The 18587-nt window shown below is 37.7% G+C and overlaps 1 protein-coding gene and 1 long non-coding RNA gene across 2 annotated transcripts in view; one reads left to right on the top strand and one right to left on the bottom strand.

Moving 5' to 3' along the window:
* The window catches only part of arhgdig (Rho GDP dissociation inhibitor (GDI) gamma), a 31693-nt gene that overhangs the window by 5019 nt on the left and 8087 nt on the right, over positions 1-18587 (top strand). Inside the window, exons 2-3 of the mRNA XM_039610771.1 lie at positions 9480-9653; positions 10273-10356. Coding sequence (XP_039466705.1) covers positions 9480-9653; positions 10273-10356 — 258 coding nt within the window. The remainder of the gene's footprint in view (positions 1-9479; positions 9654-10272; positions 10357-18587) is intronic.
* Positions 4148-18109, bottom strand: LOC120439760. The gene is made up of 3 exons (XR_005612738.1): positions 18013-18109; positions 16562-16684; positions 4148-4203 (listed from the first exon to the last, which is right to left on the bottom strand). It is a non-coding gene; the product is annotated as an uncharacterized LOC120439760 (long non-coding RNA).

The following is an 18587-nucleotide window of genomic DNA, read 5'->3' as shown; positions in this document are numbered from 1 at the left end:
CACAATCCAATCCAGCCTGCAGCTTTTTAAGAATAGCTAAGCTAAAACTAAAAACTGGAAATATTTTATATTGCAGGCCGTATACAGCCCACTTAGATCTTAAGTGGGTCAGACCAGTGAAACTCCCCCTTCTGTCAGTGTAAAGATGTTTTACTATGCATTTAATCTCTCACATATCTTTTTATAAGAAAAACCGTTTCAACAGTAAGTTTCAGTTTTTCTGCATGATAAAGAAATGCTGGTGTATTAGACGAAAGAAATCTGTTAGCACTGTAAGAAACAGATGTGTGGGTTTTTAAAAAAATTATTTTCTACTGAGGACTCACTATAAAAATGAGACATTTCTACTACATTATTCTACATAGTGAAAAACAGGAACTTTTCTCATGTTATTGTTTATTTACTATTTAGTTACTTTGGTGTAGTATGAATGGCCCTGAAGGAGGTTTTTATTGATAGGAAAAGTTATAAAACATATGAAAATGGAATTAAAAGTCCAAAATATTTGCTCTTCGTCATGTTTTCCAAAGCAGTCCAGTGTGATTGGTATCTTCAGCAGGCCAGTTCTGGGCCCCGGGCCATATGTTTGACACCCTGCCTTAAACTTTCAGACTTTGTCTAAAAGTAATAAAACTGAACAATTTGCACTAAACGATATTTAGTTGATTTAATCCACAAAAAGAACTCCAACAAAGAACTTAAAGGACGTTTTTTTTATTAAGTTATCAGGAAACCAACAGAATGAAGGAAGTTACTGCTCCATGAAATAGTCCGTGATCTCTGTTACAGGAGCTTTTAAATTGTTTGACTGCTTGCTTTAAATGATGCTGAGTAGGGATATGATGTGATTTTGCACAGTCATTGGTCAATTTTGTTGTAGACTGTAGCTAATAAATGGAGGTTGCCACATCACCCATTATTAGTTTGGAAGCCCAGCGTTTGGCATCTTGGGGTCTTGAAACAAAATGTCAGAAACACAAAGTCACACACAGAGAAACCTCACGCTGTCATGTTAAATCAGCTGAGAAGTAATGTTTCTAATTGTTTTTATTGCTATTAATTTATGCTAAACCTTTAAAAATTATCCAAAGTATGTCAACTATACTAGATTTAGTCATATGGTAGACATGCATCACCAAGGAACCAGTGAAAGAACAACTTTAATGCGTGCACTCATGTTTGTGACTCATGCCTCCATTAGTATACATTTCAGCTCTCATGTGTTCAGTCCTCTCTGTATCCTTCTTCCCCTGAAGCCCCCTCTCCTCCACCAAACAGATTGCAGTGTTGACTTTCACTAAACATGTTGGTTTAGCTGTAAACGCCGGCAGATGTGTCTTGTGATTCTACTTACATATGCAAGGCTTTAATACTTCCTTTAAACACTACTAAACTTTGAGATTTGACTACTGGGTTTTTGCATTTTAAAAACTGAAATTTGCATTTATTTAAATAAAAAAGAAGAAAATAAATGATGACAGAGTGACTTAAGTATCAATTTCTGTTTCTCAGACTGTAGCTAGAGGCACCTAGAAATTTGCATGAATAATAAATACCTACTCTGTGGAATAGCAAAAAAGTTCATTTTAGGGGTGACGAGTATCTTTTGTTTCTTTGAAGCACTCTCTTCATCCTTTTTCTAAAAATCAAAACAAACTGAAAACATACATTATATACACCAAAATCTGTGATTTTAATATTTATTTTAAAGGGCTGGTTCTGACTTGTAGGGTTTAGCAGCGAGTATGTTCAGTGAAGCTGATGATAGTTTGGAAAGCAAGTGGGTTAATGATGCAGTTTTATGAGCATCAAAGAAAATCCACCAGTTAATATCACTTCACAGATGGGGGCTGAGACAGTTGGAGGACCACATGGACACACTCTGATTCACACAATATGGGAAGTTTATAGCTCTGCATGTTTAGATTTAATGAAGCTTCTGAATCACTTTTGGATAAAAACAGAGCTTTCCGTTCTGTAAGATTTTTATCTTTAGAAAACTGAAGTCGCCTAGACCTTTTAAATGTCTGCAACAGCTGTATGTCCAAAATGCTACAGACAACAATATCATGTTGAATATTCACATTGGGAAAGTTTGCATCTATGTATTTTGCAGCAATGTCATCATAAGGAACCAGATTAACTGGGACAGATTTAATATAATCTATGTCAAAATTTAACCTGTTCAAACAGAGGAGATATTTTGCTAAGCTTGACAAGTTTCCATCACATGCTACAACTTCAAAAGGGATCCATGTTAAAACACTCAGGCTGTTTCACTGTGGACTATATCCTGCTTTTTAAAATAAATGGTAATTGATTCAGTTAGTGTGACAGGTCAGCAGTCTGGAGATCAAAGAGGAGCTCTCAGATGTCAGAGAGGAAACTGGTTTAAATAGCAGCTCAGAAACACGTTTGCCCCGCAGTGTGTGTTAATGTACGAGCACATACACACTCGTGTGCTGCATGTACTGCAGGGTTTCATATGTAAATACAGCTGGCTGAATCATTTATGAAGGCATGAACCATCCATATATTACATGCCACATGGTTTTAAATGTAACTATGCAAGTAAGAGAGATTTTTACTAACGATGTAAAATGATTTACTTAGGTATTGTATTAAAATAAAATAGTCTTCAACTAGAAAGTTTGCTTAGTCTCACTGAATTATTATAAAAATCATTGTTTGGGGGTCAGAAATGACTATATTTAGATTAAAGATGGACAGCTAAGTTAACTTACCTCAGCTAGTTAGCCAGTTGCATCTATGGTACAAACCGTATGCCAGTGGTGTTTGGCCAGGGCAAGCAAGGCAAGACATACTTGCCCAGTGAATTTAAAAATAGAAATCAATTAAAGTGTACTAAAGTGAAAGCAATCGCTCTCCTTGCATCTCAAAGGTTTGTGCCATAAATCTTCCTTTTTGCATTCATCCTTTAAATTATTGCCATCTTGTGGCACATGTAGCTATTGTCTCTGGTAACAGGCCTAACTCTGCTTGACTTGGAGACAGTCAAGCGAAATATGTCAGTTTTCTATTAACAATAACTGACGCGTGTCAAGCTGGGAGGACAGCTTTTTCTGGTTGAGCACAAGCATTGTGAATAAATCTGTTATCTTTAGTGGGAGACTATTTAGAGACAGTAGTGCTAGATAAGCTGCTCCTGGTTCTGCTGAAAATAAAATCGGTCACAAGTAAAAATTTAAATGAAGAAAAACACATAACCATCATTTTTAATCTAGTCATACCACTGTTATATACTAATAAGTAACTAGATCAAACTAGATCATTAAAAGATTAAAGGGTCTGTTAATTAACCATGCTAAGGTTCATTATTTGTTACATAACTGTATTTAAATACTCCTGTAGGCACAAACACAGCCGCGAGTTCTAGTTCAGTGAGTCAAATTAGCTTTAAATTAGAGGTGACACAGGTACCAGCTATAGCTTACAGTTTCAGTATCCACATGTCGGTCAAAAAGGCCGTGTCCCTAACAATGCATATCTTCAGGCCTTAGCACATTTTAAAAGGCAGTGTTATATAAAAAGAACCGAGGTAATTGAATCCAAACCTGGTATTGGACTAGGCTGTGTGCTTGTTAAGTTCTTTTTTCCAAGGTTGGCCATCTTAACATGGGAGTTTGACTTCAGCCTGAAATAGACATTTAAGGAACTGCAGTTTTGAGAACTGCACTTCTGTGTTAGTGTTGGCGGCTGTTGCTACGCTAGTCTATAATGCTTCACAGTATATGCATATTTAATGTTAAAATCCAGGAAAAGCTCTTGGCAGTTTTGGGAAGTAAGAAATTGTACTAATTGATGTTGCCAGTTATATAAAAGTACGGCAGTTACTCTTGAGTTTGACCTTGTGAGTAGATTTTCTTACAGTGAAACGTGTAATGATTGAATTTTTAGTGACACATTTAGATAAAATGTGTTGATGTGCCTAAAGTCACCTGTGGTGCTGTGTGGTAGCTGTTTCTAGCCTCATTACAAGCCAATAGGCCAACAGTGGCCTGTGTGTGTACACTTTATGTTGTTCTCGTCCCTGCGTGGGTTGTCTTTGCAGTTTAATTTTCTTGTCAATATAAACATGACCGGTTCTTTGTCAGTGTGTGTGTGTGTGTCAGACCTGTGATTGACTGGCCGTCTGTCCACTCATTCAGTGTCGGCTGGGATTGCCTCCAGCCCCCCGTGACACTGTTAAAAGGATAAGTGGGTACAGCAAATGGATGGCTTATTACTTACTCGCTTAATTAAACAACGATGACTAACTACAAATGAAAAAATCATGTGTCAAGTCAAGATCATTGCTTTTAGTGCTCCATAACTATTAACATTAGTGTGGTAAGTGATGATAGGGAATTAGCTGTCTAGCAATAACCTTACTTAACATGGGTTTAGGAAAAGAATAGAACCATTAAACATCTAGTTTAACAAACATATGTGCAGTATTAAAGCTGATTCATGATGCCTCTCTTGCTGTATATCTGGTCATATAAAACAGATGCACCTTAAGGATGATGTCACTGAAAGCAGAGTTGAAAGTGTTGCCATGGTAATAGGTGAAGGCAGCCGTGTTTGGCCCTGACTGGGTGGGGTGCTACTGTAAGTAACAGACACACATTCAAAGGACAGTGCACAGGTACAGCTCGGTTTGTGTGCATCTCTGTGTTTTGTGTGTAAGCAAGTGTGTTTGTGTACTCCCCCGTATCATCCAATTACCTCGACACACAGCTCTGGGGTGATGTACACTGTGTCATCTCATTATGAACAGTAAAAACAGAACCAGAGGTTATTACACGGGGCTGTTACTGGGCACTAAATAGATGTGCGTGGCACAGTTTGTGTGTGTTTTCTCTTCTACATATAATTGGGGTCTAGAGGTATGCATTGTGCATCTGTGTCTGTAACAGTGTTATGTCTTTATGTAAGAAATTATCTTTCTTCTGTCTCGCTATGTTTGTGTGTGTGTGTGTGTGTCGTGGAAGTTAGAAAGAATGTGCTGCTAACTTCAATCATAAAATATGATTTTAAAAAAAAGAGAGAGATTTTATTCCAGCATGTCCAATATGACTGATGGGCTGTGATGAAATATAAGCAGCACGAATATAAAGTTTGTCCATTAATGAGAAAATGTTTTATTGTCTTCAAAGCTACATTATTCTTTGTAAAGTGGTTACAAAGGATCAAGGATATCTGTATCAATCTCGAGGGGCAATTTATTTTTTTGTACAATCAGCAGAAATCACATAACCATCAAACAAAATGCAATAAAAAGGCAATGCAACATTAAGAACACAGTGATTCATTCAAAAGACAGATGTCAGCTCGGACGTATAGGTTTTTGAGTATATTTGTATATATTTGCACTTTGGCACATGTTATCTGCAGCCACACAGAGGCAACTTAAATCCTTTGATAAGGAGGGGCTTGTAGAGGTGGGACTAAACAGGCAGCCAGCAATATGATATTATCAGAATACTTCAGTGACTATGCGATATGACTGCGATTGTAATTTAAACTATTTTCTTCAACTGCCAATATCTGAGTATCCAATAAAAAAAGTGATGTCAGTTCAGTTATTTATTTGCTGCAAAATGAGATCAAACATACCAACACTGTCACTAAAACCTGCCATTAATGTTGCCATAAGATGAAGTCAGTTTGCTATCAGTCTGTCATTGAATGGGGTCAAGTCACCATTAAATGCAGCGTGTTTCTGATTATAGAGCAATTTACTGAAATAAATCATTGAACATTATATAACGATTGCTCTCTACATGGACAGAAATTCACATTTAACTATTACATTTGTACTCAGCAACCTTCCTGCTCTACAGGAACATAACCAGATTATAACCAGCTGGCAGAAAACTGAGCCAATTCCCCTGAGATGTGCCCATTGACAAAGACTCATTCAGACTGATGGCAACAGGTTGGCAATCTGTCTGCATTTATAACTTAGACAGCAATTATGTGGAAACCTTCAACAATCTCTCTGAGAGTGACTGCAGTCAGTCCAAATCACACTGAAACTGTTTGCAAGGTTGCCTCTATCAGGCAACCTGTGCAATCACCTTATAATCAAAAGTAGTTGTTAGTGAGCAAAACACTCAGTCTCTGAGCAACCCTTTAGTCACCGCACATTGCAATTAGTAGCAGAACATGAATAAATTCAGTGCACTCATCAGGCAGGCAGTGTCCTAACCTTGTACAGGCAAGGAAGGTCTTTCAGGGTCACATCTGCAAGTTTGCTGCACATTGTACGTAGTTTGAAGTCTGTTTTTGTTTTATTAGGTTCAGTGACTTGTGACCAAAGAGAATGTCTCATAAAAGTGCTGTTGACATGAAAACCACAAAGCTTATGATAAAAGTATATGCACTAGCAGGCTACAGCATCCACCTGAAGCTCAAAGTCCAGCTTATTATCAGTTCAGACTCCACACATGTATCCTTTATCACCACAGGGGAGATGGTCATAGGCTTCTTCTTAAAATCCACGATCATCTCCATAGTTTTTGATAAGTCCAAGAAAGACCACTTGCACTCCTTACTTAAGGATATGGTACCTGGCTTTGGCACTCATTAGTATAGAGCACAAACAAAATCATCAAAAGAACATGTTCTTGTGGTGATCCAGTGGAGGAAAGACTATTGGAGAAGATTGGATAAAATGCCATCAATCATCACACGCTATAACCAACATATCAAGTCAGGATCAATGATATGAATCCTCACAGGTCTCAAATACAAATATAAGCTGAAGAAAAATGAAATTAAAAAAGGGTGCAAAGGTTTTTGCACCCTCTAAATGTGCCAGAATCATATTTAGTAGAGTGCCCAATACGTCATGAAAATCCTGCCTGACCTATAGGCAAGCTGGAACACATCCAGATTTGTATGCACTGATTTCATTATAGGAGATGTAAGAACTACAGGCTTGTAGTCATCAATGACTGACTACAGGCTGGTAATGCCATCAGGGCTTTTCTTGCCCTTCTCATCCCAGAAAAGTTTCACAACCTGCACACTGCTTTGCCCGGGAGCTACATGAAATCAGTTCATCGGTGCCCACTCTGATGATTCACCTGCATTAAAAAGAGTGAAAAAGGGTGTAAAGTGCTTTAAAAACTTTTAAGTTCTGATCTTTTTATCACAAACACTAATCTAAAGTTTATACATAAATGTTTATACATAAATGAGCTCAGTGACTTTGTGGTTCCTCTGAAAGTTCTGGGTTTAGTAACTAGTAGCTCGATATAATAGTTGTAATAGGCAAGTTGCCTTCAAAGCTGGAGCCTGATTGGGATCATTTTAAAATTTTAAAATTACACTGAAACAGTTTTAAAATGTTGTTTTGTAATTTTGTGTTTTAATGTGTCCATTTATTATATAGATTTTGTATATTGCTGTTTTCCTTGTGTTATAAATACCTAACTAGTGCAATCTGGCTTAGGCAGTGAATGCTGTGGGGTGTTGCCTGGTTCATATAACACACTTGTCCCTATGGAAAAATAAACTTAAATAATTAATTGATATCTAATATACAAAATTCTACAACCTGTTTTAGACGTTTTGTACATCCCTGTAAATATGAGCCAGTGCTGACAAGCTTTCATGTATGTGGCATTATCTGGTCACATCCTTTCATTTATATAACTATTCCGGCCTGCAAGCATCGCTCTCTGGAGGTGCACATGAGATGGAGATGCTGAAATGAAATTTTGGCTTGCAGAACACATTATCGAACGTCTGTAAATTTCAGTATTGAATCAAAATCCCTGATGAAATCAAACTCCGGATGGCTGCAGCCAGCAGACTTATGTGGAGTAAAAAGCATCATATAGCTGACACGAAGCAATCCTGCCTGTGCTGCCTGAGAAATATAACAGAAATAGTTACTGCAGATGAACGTTGCTGACAGGGTTGTTCTCTTTACTTGCAATTAGATGACTGTCAGGCAGACAGTTATAACTGGCTTCTTGATAGTATACAGGTGCTTGTCAAACCTAAGGTATTTTGTAGGATGGTAATTAAGGGCTGAGTACCTTTCACACTTGATAATGTCTGATAATGTCAGTGATGTTGATGCCATTGTCACAGTGTTTGCATACAACAGTAATAAACAGTTATTTTAGACTAGTATTGCTTACTGTATACTTAGGTTTTAGGCATATTATCTCATATATGGTTAACATGTTTAGCGTAATTAGCATGCTAATAAGAAATTTCAGTGCCGCTAGTGTAAAAATGTTAACCACACATATTTCTGATAACAGCTTATCAGACTCCCTGTAGAACATGTCAGTGAATAAACATTTCTTCATCATCATGTGCTGTGGGTTAAACTTTGTAAAAGTTGGAAGGAGGCATGCTAACACTAGCTAACATTTGGCTACCAGGTTATCAAATACAATACACCCTTCAGCTTTTATTTATTTTGTACTTGACCAGGCGTTTCTTCAGATTAGATGGGTTGCCATGGAAACATTGCGTTTTACACTACAAATGTTTCAGAAGTGCTCATCTGTGTCAAGTTTTGAAAATCGTAATCACAACTGAGATTGCCTTTAGCTCGCTACCGCTGCCATTGCCCTGTTTGTTGCTATTCAGTATGTGCATAGCATGTGAACAGTATGCTCTACAATATGAGACAAATAAAAGGCTATATGTAAGCTTGTTTCTGCAACTGAAAGAAGGAAAAACATTTTTTACCATCCACAAGTAAAAATTTCCACTTACTAATGTAAACTTCTGGGAAAATAACTTGAAATTAACAAAATAATTTTAACCTCCTAAGACCTGAACTCTTTCATGGCATGCATTTTTAATTTCTCTTTGCTATTTGGGCTGATTTGGACGTGATGAATGTCATTTTTATTTATTTTTTTACCTGATTTTTGTTTCTGAGAAAAATGAGATATCAGAGGACACTGACTTCGATAGAATTTCGATAGAACAGTGGCAGTATAATGTCCTCGTAAGTGGATATCAGGCCCTTGTAGAGCAAAATTTAGTATTTTAGTCTAGACAACCCAAAATGTGATGTCCACATATGTGGACGCCAGGTCATAGGAGGTTAAAAGTCATTAAGTCAAAATTGTGAGCTAATAAGTTGAAATTTTAACATGGCAAAGGGTTTTTTTTTTAAGTAGCAGAAACAAGCTTCCAAAATAAATGGATGAAATACTCAGCTAGAAAATATATAGCAACTAGTTTATGCTAATCCTGTAGTGCAGATGCAAGTAAACACATCTAAACATTAATAGTCTAAAGGTGTGAAGTGTAACAATATTCACTTTTTAAAAACACATTTTCAGTGTTAATGATTTAAATATGAAAAAAATAACATGATGATGATGGCGAGTAAGTGGGGGTGGAAATGTACATGATATAAACACTGGCCCCACCCAGCCTGCAAACTGCAGGAAAATGTGCATCTGTAATATGATATTCTTTCTTCTTCCTCAAAGGTCTGATTGCTGAAAAGAATGACTTGCCCATTGAGGAGGAAGAGGATGAGCGAAATCTGAACTACAACCCTCCAGCTCAGAAGTCCCTGCAGGAGATTCAAGAGCTGGACAAGGATGATGAAAGTCTGGTGAAGTACAAGCAGACCCTGCTGGGGCCAGAAGCAATGATGGCAGGTTGGTGTGTGTTTATTCTTTGGCTGTGGGAGAGGCAGATTCATGATTCACGCTGGTGCCCAGTCTTACTGCAGCTTTTATACTTTAATACTATCCACTTACAACAACAATTTGTGATGCACAAACCTGCACATACACACACACACTTCCTACGGACCTGCTTGTCTCAGCATCTCTAACCCAGCAGCCAGTGTTATGGCAGCTGATATCAGTACAGCTTTGACTCCCTCACTGCTGTAACTCAGCACCACCTCATCTACAGCTTAGTAGCATTGAATTCTGTAAGAAAGGCTATAATGAGACAATGGAAAAGCAGCAAAGAGGGGAGATGACTTTATCGTCAGCTTCTATTCGTATGCTGAATACCAAAACTATCTCTAAATACCAGCTTGGGACAAGACGTTTTTCCAGTGCTTCTAAATGTTAGATACTATATTTTAAGATGCTTTTTGATATACAGGCATTAGTGCAATGGGCAGCCTCTGATTACAGATCGAATAAGTGATATCTAATGTGGCCAGCTCAGTCAATCAGGAAAAAAAGAAAAGATGAAAACTGAACAAACAAAAGCCAAGCAGGTACTTGAATTCTGCAATAATGGACTGTTTCCCCTCTTCAGACGCCTCTGGTCCTAATGTCAAGGTGACCAGATTGACCCTGCTGTGCGATGACGCTCCTGAACCAATTACTATGGACCTGACAGGTACACAGTACCTCTGTTTCGTCACTTCTTCACCAAACTACTTTTTCTCTCTAACCTTGTCCAGCTGTGGATACAATATGGTGTTGCTGTTCACTTAAACAGTTTAATGCTTTGCCCTGAAGCAAGGCATCCCATCCCACAGTGCTGCATTTTATGTGCAGTAAGACTGCAGTGGGTGTGCCAGTGCTTGAGAAAGGGGAGACAGCTAGATGTTTGCTTAGTGGACATACTCTTTTTTCTCTCCCTGTGGCAAACTAGGGACAGAGACTGATCTTTCTCATATTTAATTACAGTGTGTGCATGTGTTGAATGGTAATTGTAAGTGTATGTCACTTCCTATAAGGGACATCTGTGTGTGTGTGTGTGTGTGTGTGTGTGTGTGTGTGTGTGTGTGTGTGTGTGTGTGTGTGTGTGTGTGTGTGTGTGTGTGTGTGTGTGTGTATTCACAAGTCTGATATGCATGCACTAGTATTTAAGTGCATGCCGGTTTGCTTCCCCACCCTGATGTGAGGATTTCCCTGCCTGTTACAATCACAGTCACTCATACATGCACATTCACACACAGCTAATAAGAAAGGTCACCTGGTTGCTAGGCAATGCTGACTTTGTACTGTGCAGCTTCCACTAATACAAATGCAGAGCGATGAAAAGCATCTAGGTGCGCTTGTTTCAGAGTAAAAAGCTCTGCTGGACTGTATGGAGCTTGAAAAGCATGCTATGTTTCCACATCTAAAGTTTTCAAACTGAAAATCATTGGAGCAATCTTGGGCTAAGCTTGGGTGCTGCCCATTAAAAGAAACACTGCATTACAAAGTGGCATAGATTTTAAAAGGACACGGCATTGATTATGTACAAGATGTTCAGATAGACTCAGCTATCCAATGACTACAGTTGTATAATGTCTACGGTGGCCTTGCAGGAGCTGAATGAAGTGTGGGACAATAGCTAAGGTGATGTCATAGTGAGTCATGAGTTTATTTCAGCGTGGGCTGTGGAAACCTTTATGACAAACTGCAGGTGTGGAATATGTATGAGTTTGTCAGGGAAACAGGCTTTAATGAGTGATAATAACGTGAATTATGGAAAATGCAGGATACAGTGTTTACCAGGTCATAATTCCTGTACTTCTCCATAGAAGTGGAATTCAAACCTCTGGAAATATCTGGAGAACCATTTCAATACAAGTGAAGACTCAGGGAGTACAGGTTTAGTTTCTAAAAATGATTTAATTCAAACACTGCTCTGAAAGCTTTTGTTACAATAACCTTTTTGCTCATCATCATAGCAAGCAGACAAAAAAATAAACCTTAATAACTGATAATGGAGGCCTTGCTTTATTCATTCCATCTCAAATCTGTCAATTTCGAGAACATTTTATGCTTAAACGTTTGCAGATTTGCATAAAAATGTTCATGATGCAAAGATTGAACATAAATAATGAGTGCTGTGAAATTTGTAGCTTTATATATCAAATATTTTTAAAGTTATATTTATTTTGAAAAATGGTCCAAAGACCCCCTTTCATTTATTTTTATTTTTACTTTTATTTTGCTGTGGCAATGTTTGAACATGTTGCAGTCTTCTGTCCTGTCTTCCTTCTCTCACCCCAAACAGTCTCAGATGGCCCCGCCCCTCCCTGAGCCTGGTTCTGCTCAAGGTTTCTTCCTGTTAAACGGGAGTTTTTCCTTCCCACTGTCACCAAAGTGCTTGCTCATAGGGGGCCATATGATTGTTGGGTTCTTCTCTGTATGTATTATTGTAGGGTCAACCTTACAATATAAAGTGCCTTGAGGCGACTCTTGTTTTGATTTGGCGCTGTATAAACAAAATTGAATCAAATGATTACCTTAAAAGCATCTTCAGTGATCTTTCTTACCATCAAAATGAATCAGGATCTGTAATTTGGGACAAATACATCAAAAAATGTCTGATAACTGGATAGTTAATAATATATTATTATAATATAGTCCAGCACTCCTGCAAAGTCCAATATTTGTGCGCACACTAATAAAAAAAATTCACTCAATGACAATCATTCGGAATAATGCTTATTTCAGTTTCACAGCACTGTAAAATAAACCACATGGAATATTTTTCAAGATCAAAGTCACAACAATGGAAAAAATGACATTTTCATTCAACTTCCACCCTGGATTGAGTAAATATGACAAACTGTACTACAAAAACAAAAATTTCAGTTCATAAAGTAATAAACAGAGTAACATCCAGAAACTACAGAATGTTTATAAAGTGTTAAATGTGGGTGTATTTTTTCATTTTGTAGACATGAGGTCATGTATGTAGGTCATTTTATCTCCATCTGTGTAAACTTTGTACAAACATTGGATGATTGCTGTGGAATTTTAGCATTATGTAACCTTTTCTTTATCTTTGTGACTAAGAATTTCATGGTAAAATTTCATTTTTCCACATGCTTTTGTTATTGTGAAGTGTAACTATATAACAGAAATGAGTTCAAATATGGCATTTGAGTGCAAACTGCTGGATTTAAAAAAATCTTTGAACTATCCAACACTTCAACATTTTTTAATGTACCGAATGACTTATTCCAATTCATTTTGATAGTAAGGAGGACCAGTGGAGATATCAGTATTTAATCTTTGACATATTCATGTTCATGTTTTGAACTAAAAGAATAAGAGAGATTGGCGAAAGCATGAATGTACAGAGTAGCTGCAGCATAATAACACTATAAGTCATGCTGGTATCATGTTGCAGTCAGAAAACTAAAACCACTTCAGTGGATGCATTAGAGATCCCATTTTGCACTCTAGGCTGTGTTTGTATACGCGTGCGTGCCTCTGTGTGTGTGTGTGTGTGTGTGTGTGTGTGTGTGTGTGTGTGTGTGTGTGTGTGTGTGTGTGTGTTGATGTTACAGAAGTGGAGGGGGTTGGAAAAAATATAAGGTGATATTGCACAATAGTAGAGTTTACTGACCTGACAGTGTGTGGAGAGAAGAGAAAGCAGACACTCAGCCTGACTGCACGCTTGACTGGTCATCCCATCAGGGACCTTTCACTTTTGGTAAGGTTACTTGGGTCCACATCCTAACCTTAACATCTGAAATCATAGCCGTCCCCTCATTCACCCAGAGGGTGCGAAATCTCTCTCGTATATCAAAGTACCCAGTCTCTGTCACAACAACAAGGTGGGTGGAAAGCAGACTTTCTCTGTGGTCCAGTTACAGTATGTAATATATTATTCTATTCTAGCAGGATTGTTTACAGTCATGTGAAAACTCCTTTTCATCTTTTTCAAAATCCTGTAGGAGAATTTCTGGCCATCAGTTCATGTCCTGAAGCTCAGGTGGACTTGAGTTATGCAGCAGGACAAACACAAAAGCCAGTCCACCTCTGAATGGCACAAAAAAACCAAAACTAAATGAATGTCCTTGAGCGTCCCAGTCAGCGTTAGGATTTTAATCTGACTGAGATGCTTTGGCATGACCTTCATGTTCAAAAACCCTCCAATGTGTCTTTATTAAAACAATTCTGCAAAGAAGAGTGGGCCAAAATTCCTAACCCTTCCTCCACAGTGATTTGAAAGACTCATTGGCTTGTATCACAAACACTTGATTACAGTTCTCCCTGTTAGGGTGGCAAAACCAGTTATTAAGTTTAGGGGGCAATCGCTTTATCACACAGGGCCCTGTAGGTTTGGATAAAATTATCCTTCAATAAATGAATCCATTATTTAAAAACTGCATTTTGCATTGACGCTGGTTATCTTTGTTTGACGATCTGAAACATGTATATGTGACAAAAATGCAAAAAAGTAAAAAATCAGGAAGGGGAAGGGCTTTAGGTAATACTGACCTGTGTATTGAACATTGATCTTGTTTAATCACAACTAAATAAAAGGAATAAAATAAATAAAAGAACATGAATTGAAAACCATGTTCTTGCTCACATGCACTTATTTGATGTTTCTTCTTTTGAATAAACCATTTTCTACTTTAAATATTATCTTGCCAGTCATCAACATCTCTTTACTATTGCCATCCATTTCAGTTTTACTTGAATGACACCTTTTTGTTTTTTATTTTTGTCATTTCTATTTAGATCAGTGAGCCTGGATGTTAATGCACTGATACACAAGAAATGCTTTGTTTCTGCACAAAAATAGCTTTTTAAGGGTTTTTTTTTTTTGTCTTAGTGGAAATGGCAGCAAGACTATCAGGTATATAGATAGAGATTCTTTTCCTGTGAAAAGTATAATGTTTAATAATAAATATCTTGTATTGCATGTATGTTATAACAATCTGGTGCCAAGCCACTTTCTTATTCTTTTAAATTTTGTATTTCAACCTTACGTAAGCTTTACTAAAAACCGTATGACCAGGTAGAAAAGTCGAACTTCAAGCTTAAATATATGTGTACTACATATTGCACTCTGTGTGGCCACACTGCACAAAGCAATATCCGTGACTTTGACATTTGGTGCTTTGGCGTCCTAAATGCAAGCACCGGCTTTGTTAAACTTTCATGTTCCCGGGGTTGTTTTGCTGAGCGTGCATGCTGCTGCGCATTTATTCAGACACACACTCGACACCAAGCAGCCTCTGCAACATTTATTATATTCTGTGTGTCTTATGTCAGTGATACTTCAAGGGTATATTTTTTATGTGTAATGCATATAATAAAGTCGACTGAGAGTGAACAGAAAACATGATGATTTATTCAAAAGAACTGGATGCTAGCCTGAATATTTTTCCTCAGCTGTTTGAGCATCAGAGGATGAAACTGAGGTGAAAGAGGATGAGCACTTTTACCACAAGCTGGTGTCCGAATGTTTGCCCTGCAACATGTTACTGATTCGTTTTTCTGTGATTTGAGTGCAATAACTTCACCGAAAAAGCAGGAATTAAATGTCTTAACTGCTCCACAATTATCATATTGTCACATCTTATACTTATCATATCTATTAGCTAAGTAGCTGGCTCCTTATTTCTGAAGGGATGACTCATTTACACCCTATATGACACAACCCGCCATTTATCCGAGCTGGGGGGGCAGCACTAGGAGGGTCCTAGCTTGTGAACCTGTAAGGCTGAGATTGTGTCTCTTTCTGGTCTTGAACTGCAGATGTTTTGCGTGTAAGATGAAGGTGTTCACCACATTGGCTGAAAAAGGTGCCAGGGCAAAAATGCACTTCTTAATAGCAACATTTCAGGTCCCTACTGTCATTAGCTTGCTAATAAAAATGCTGTAAGGGATGAAGGTAAAACATTTTTAGACATTTTTTATAGCACTGCTTGATGTCAAATCCAATTTCACCCAGTAAATAGAAGGCGCTGAGTGAAATTGTGGTTTTCTAGATAATGCAGTTTTAAGATAACGCTAGGAAAAAACATCTAAAATGAATGATGAGGTGGGAAGTGTTTGATGAACTGACCCATTCAGAATAACCTTTGCTGCTAATGATAAACGAACCTTGGACTATACACAGAGGCATAATTGTGTAGGCAGTGTTAACAGATAGTTGTGTCGTCAGTCAATTATAGCCCTGACTGACACATATCAACAAACACTGGGTGGATGTTTCTCAAGTCAGCTTCACAATTATCCCAGTGTGATCTTTTGACTCTTATGCAGCACTAGTATCTCGTCAAAATCATAACTTATGCAGCTGTTTTGACATTTTTCTCGCTGCTGTGCATCCGCCCAGCTGTTAACTACTAATGACTGCTTTGTATACGGCTGGCGAGTTTAATGTGCGCTAATGCATCATATTTAATATAAACTGTGCATGAATTTTAAATGAATAAGTAGTCTGAAGCGTGTGATACAAGCACGTTTAGCTGTTAGATTAATGGAGTGGAATCAAACAAGTAGAAGACTTCTCTATAGTATGATGCTAATGTAGCATCGCTGTAATATCCATGTATTACTATTATTAAATAAGATATAGATATGATTAATCCTGCTACAGAATATTATTCTATAATTGACCTTTGACTTAGGTCAGCAACCAGAACGACTACTTAAAACTGACTTGACAAAGAAAATGACACGTTTGTGATTTTGTGGCATAAAAAATAATAAGCAGTTATCGCCATCGGTCCAATATGTGCAAAGTGTAAGGTTTAGTCTGAAAGCCTATGGGATCATTGGGTGTATTTGTCTGTGTGTTGTGTGTGTGTTTGTGTGTGTATCCTTGCATGCATACTTGCTGGTGTTCATACCTGCTTGTGTTTTTTTGTAAGAGAGAAGGGGGGGAGAACAGGTAGACAGCTTTCCACATTGACCTATTTTCTCAGTCAGACGCTCCCAAGGGTGGCCAGCATCTTTTCTCTTCTCTCTGTCTCCTGAGACGAGAGTAGGGAGAGGAAGGAGGTGCACAGGAAGGTAGAAAGGAGGGTATATGAGAGGGGGGTTACAGGCTGCAGTTCAGAGAGGGAGATGAGTCCAAAGAAATGAGACAGAAATAGAGATGGAGAAGCTACCGAGGTAAATGGCATGTTTGATTTTTATCTGATGACTTTATCTCGCAGCAACAAGAAGCTCACAAACCACAAGGGGATGTGCAGATTGTCAAAATTAAGACATAACCACATACTGTAGGAACAGTTAGGAGTTTATATTTATTTATTGCGAATTTAAATGAACTACATCTACGTGGATTTTTAAGATATGTTGCTTTTATTCTCCGACTGCCTCACTTCTTCCTCGCATCATATCACTGCTATCTGTTTTTTTATTCGCCCCATTCTTCTATCTCTCCTTCATCTCCTCCTCCTTTCCTTCCTCTTTTGTTTCTCTCTGTCCATTAGGAAGCACTCAGGACTGATGGTTTGGTTTAAATTGACATATAAAGTGATTAGGCAGTGGATGCATTTCTGATTGCTCTGTGCTTTTTCAATGGCCCAGGATGCTTTCCCCTCACTGCAGCATGAACTCTTTCAACCACACCACACAACTGAGACACTTTTACTGTACAAAGAAACCATACTGGTTTTACCCAGTAACAATAAATAACCAGTATGTCAGAGTTCCTTTAAAGGAACAGTCAGCATTTTTTTAGGTTATTTCATAATTTTTTTTTAAAAAAGTACATAGATTAGCCATCTTCCAAGAAATCGATGCATTTCCATAAGCTCATAATTAATCCACTAAAAAATATCTCCGCGCAGACACTGTTTTGCGGAAAATGCCATGTTCCTGCCAGTCAACCGACAACTGACAGGTTATACAATACCATCTGGTTATACAGTAAGCTAACAATATGCCTGATAATATTCGGGTTGAGCGTCCTGAAAATCACACTTTCTCCATGATTATATTCTCACATCCTATAATAGTTTATTCGCTAAGCATCAGAGTCCAACAAAGTTACATCCCCTTCAAAGAAAGTTTCACTAATACCAGCTAACAGCAGATAACAGAGGCTAACAGAGGCTAACATATGCTAACAGAGGCTAACAGTTTAAAGCCACTTCTTAAAACCCACTTCTTTTCATTGGCTACAGTGTTTGACTGAGAGTATTTTTTTTTTTATTAATGGTTTTTATTTTTATTCTGTGTTTAATGTTAAGTACTTGCTATTCTAAAGCACTTTATAAATAAAGTTAGCTTGGTTTGGCTAACTGTGGCAAAACAGTAGCACCTGTTGACAGAAAAGTTCTCAACGACTCACCTCAATATTATTGTCATTGGTCAGAAGTGAGCTGCACTGACTCTGACTTCTTTCACAAACTTTTACAGCATCCTCCCAAATAAACAGATGCTTCCAGCACTGATAGCTGAGGTAAACAGTGGACTGACAGCCTTCCACAGATAGTGGCAAAACTCTGCTTTGCTCTCTAAATACATTCAGAGATTTTATGGTGACTCTGGGATTATAGTGTTAAATATTCCAAAATCATTATAATGATGACTATATAATGACTATATAATATAATAACTATATATGTGCTTTTTATTCCTTGTTTTTTTGTTGGTATACTATTATTCAAATATGTTCAAATATAGCATGTAAAAAAGTAGCCAAAACACTCCAACCGGCTGTGTCTGTGATGGGGCACACCTTTTTGGTTTTGGCTGCCAAAAACATGTTTGTCCTACGTCAGCTACCATAGCTAGGATTATGTGCTTTAATTGGGAGGGACAATCTGTAATCCACTAACATCTCAAGGGGAAAATGTTACACACTGTAACTTTAAGCACTTTTTTTTTTTTTAAATTTATTCCTTCCGATTTAGCAGAAAACAT

Source organism: Oreochromis aureus, linkage group 4 (assembly GCF_013358895.1).
Source record: "Oreochromis aureus strain Israel breed Guangdong linkage group 4, ZZ_aureus, whole genome shotgun sequence".
Classification (NCBI taxonomy): domain Eukaryota; kingdom Metazoa; phylum Chordata; class Actinopteri; order Cichliformes; family Cichlidae; genus Oreochromis; species Oreochromis aureus.
Note: the sequence above shows the minus strand (reverse complement) of the source record. Positions and strands in the feature narration are given on the sequence as shown.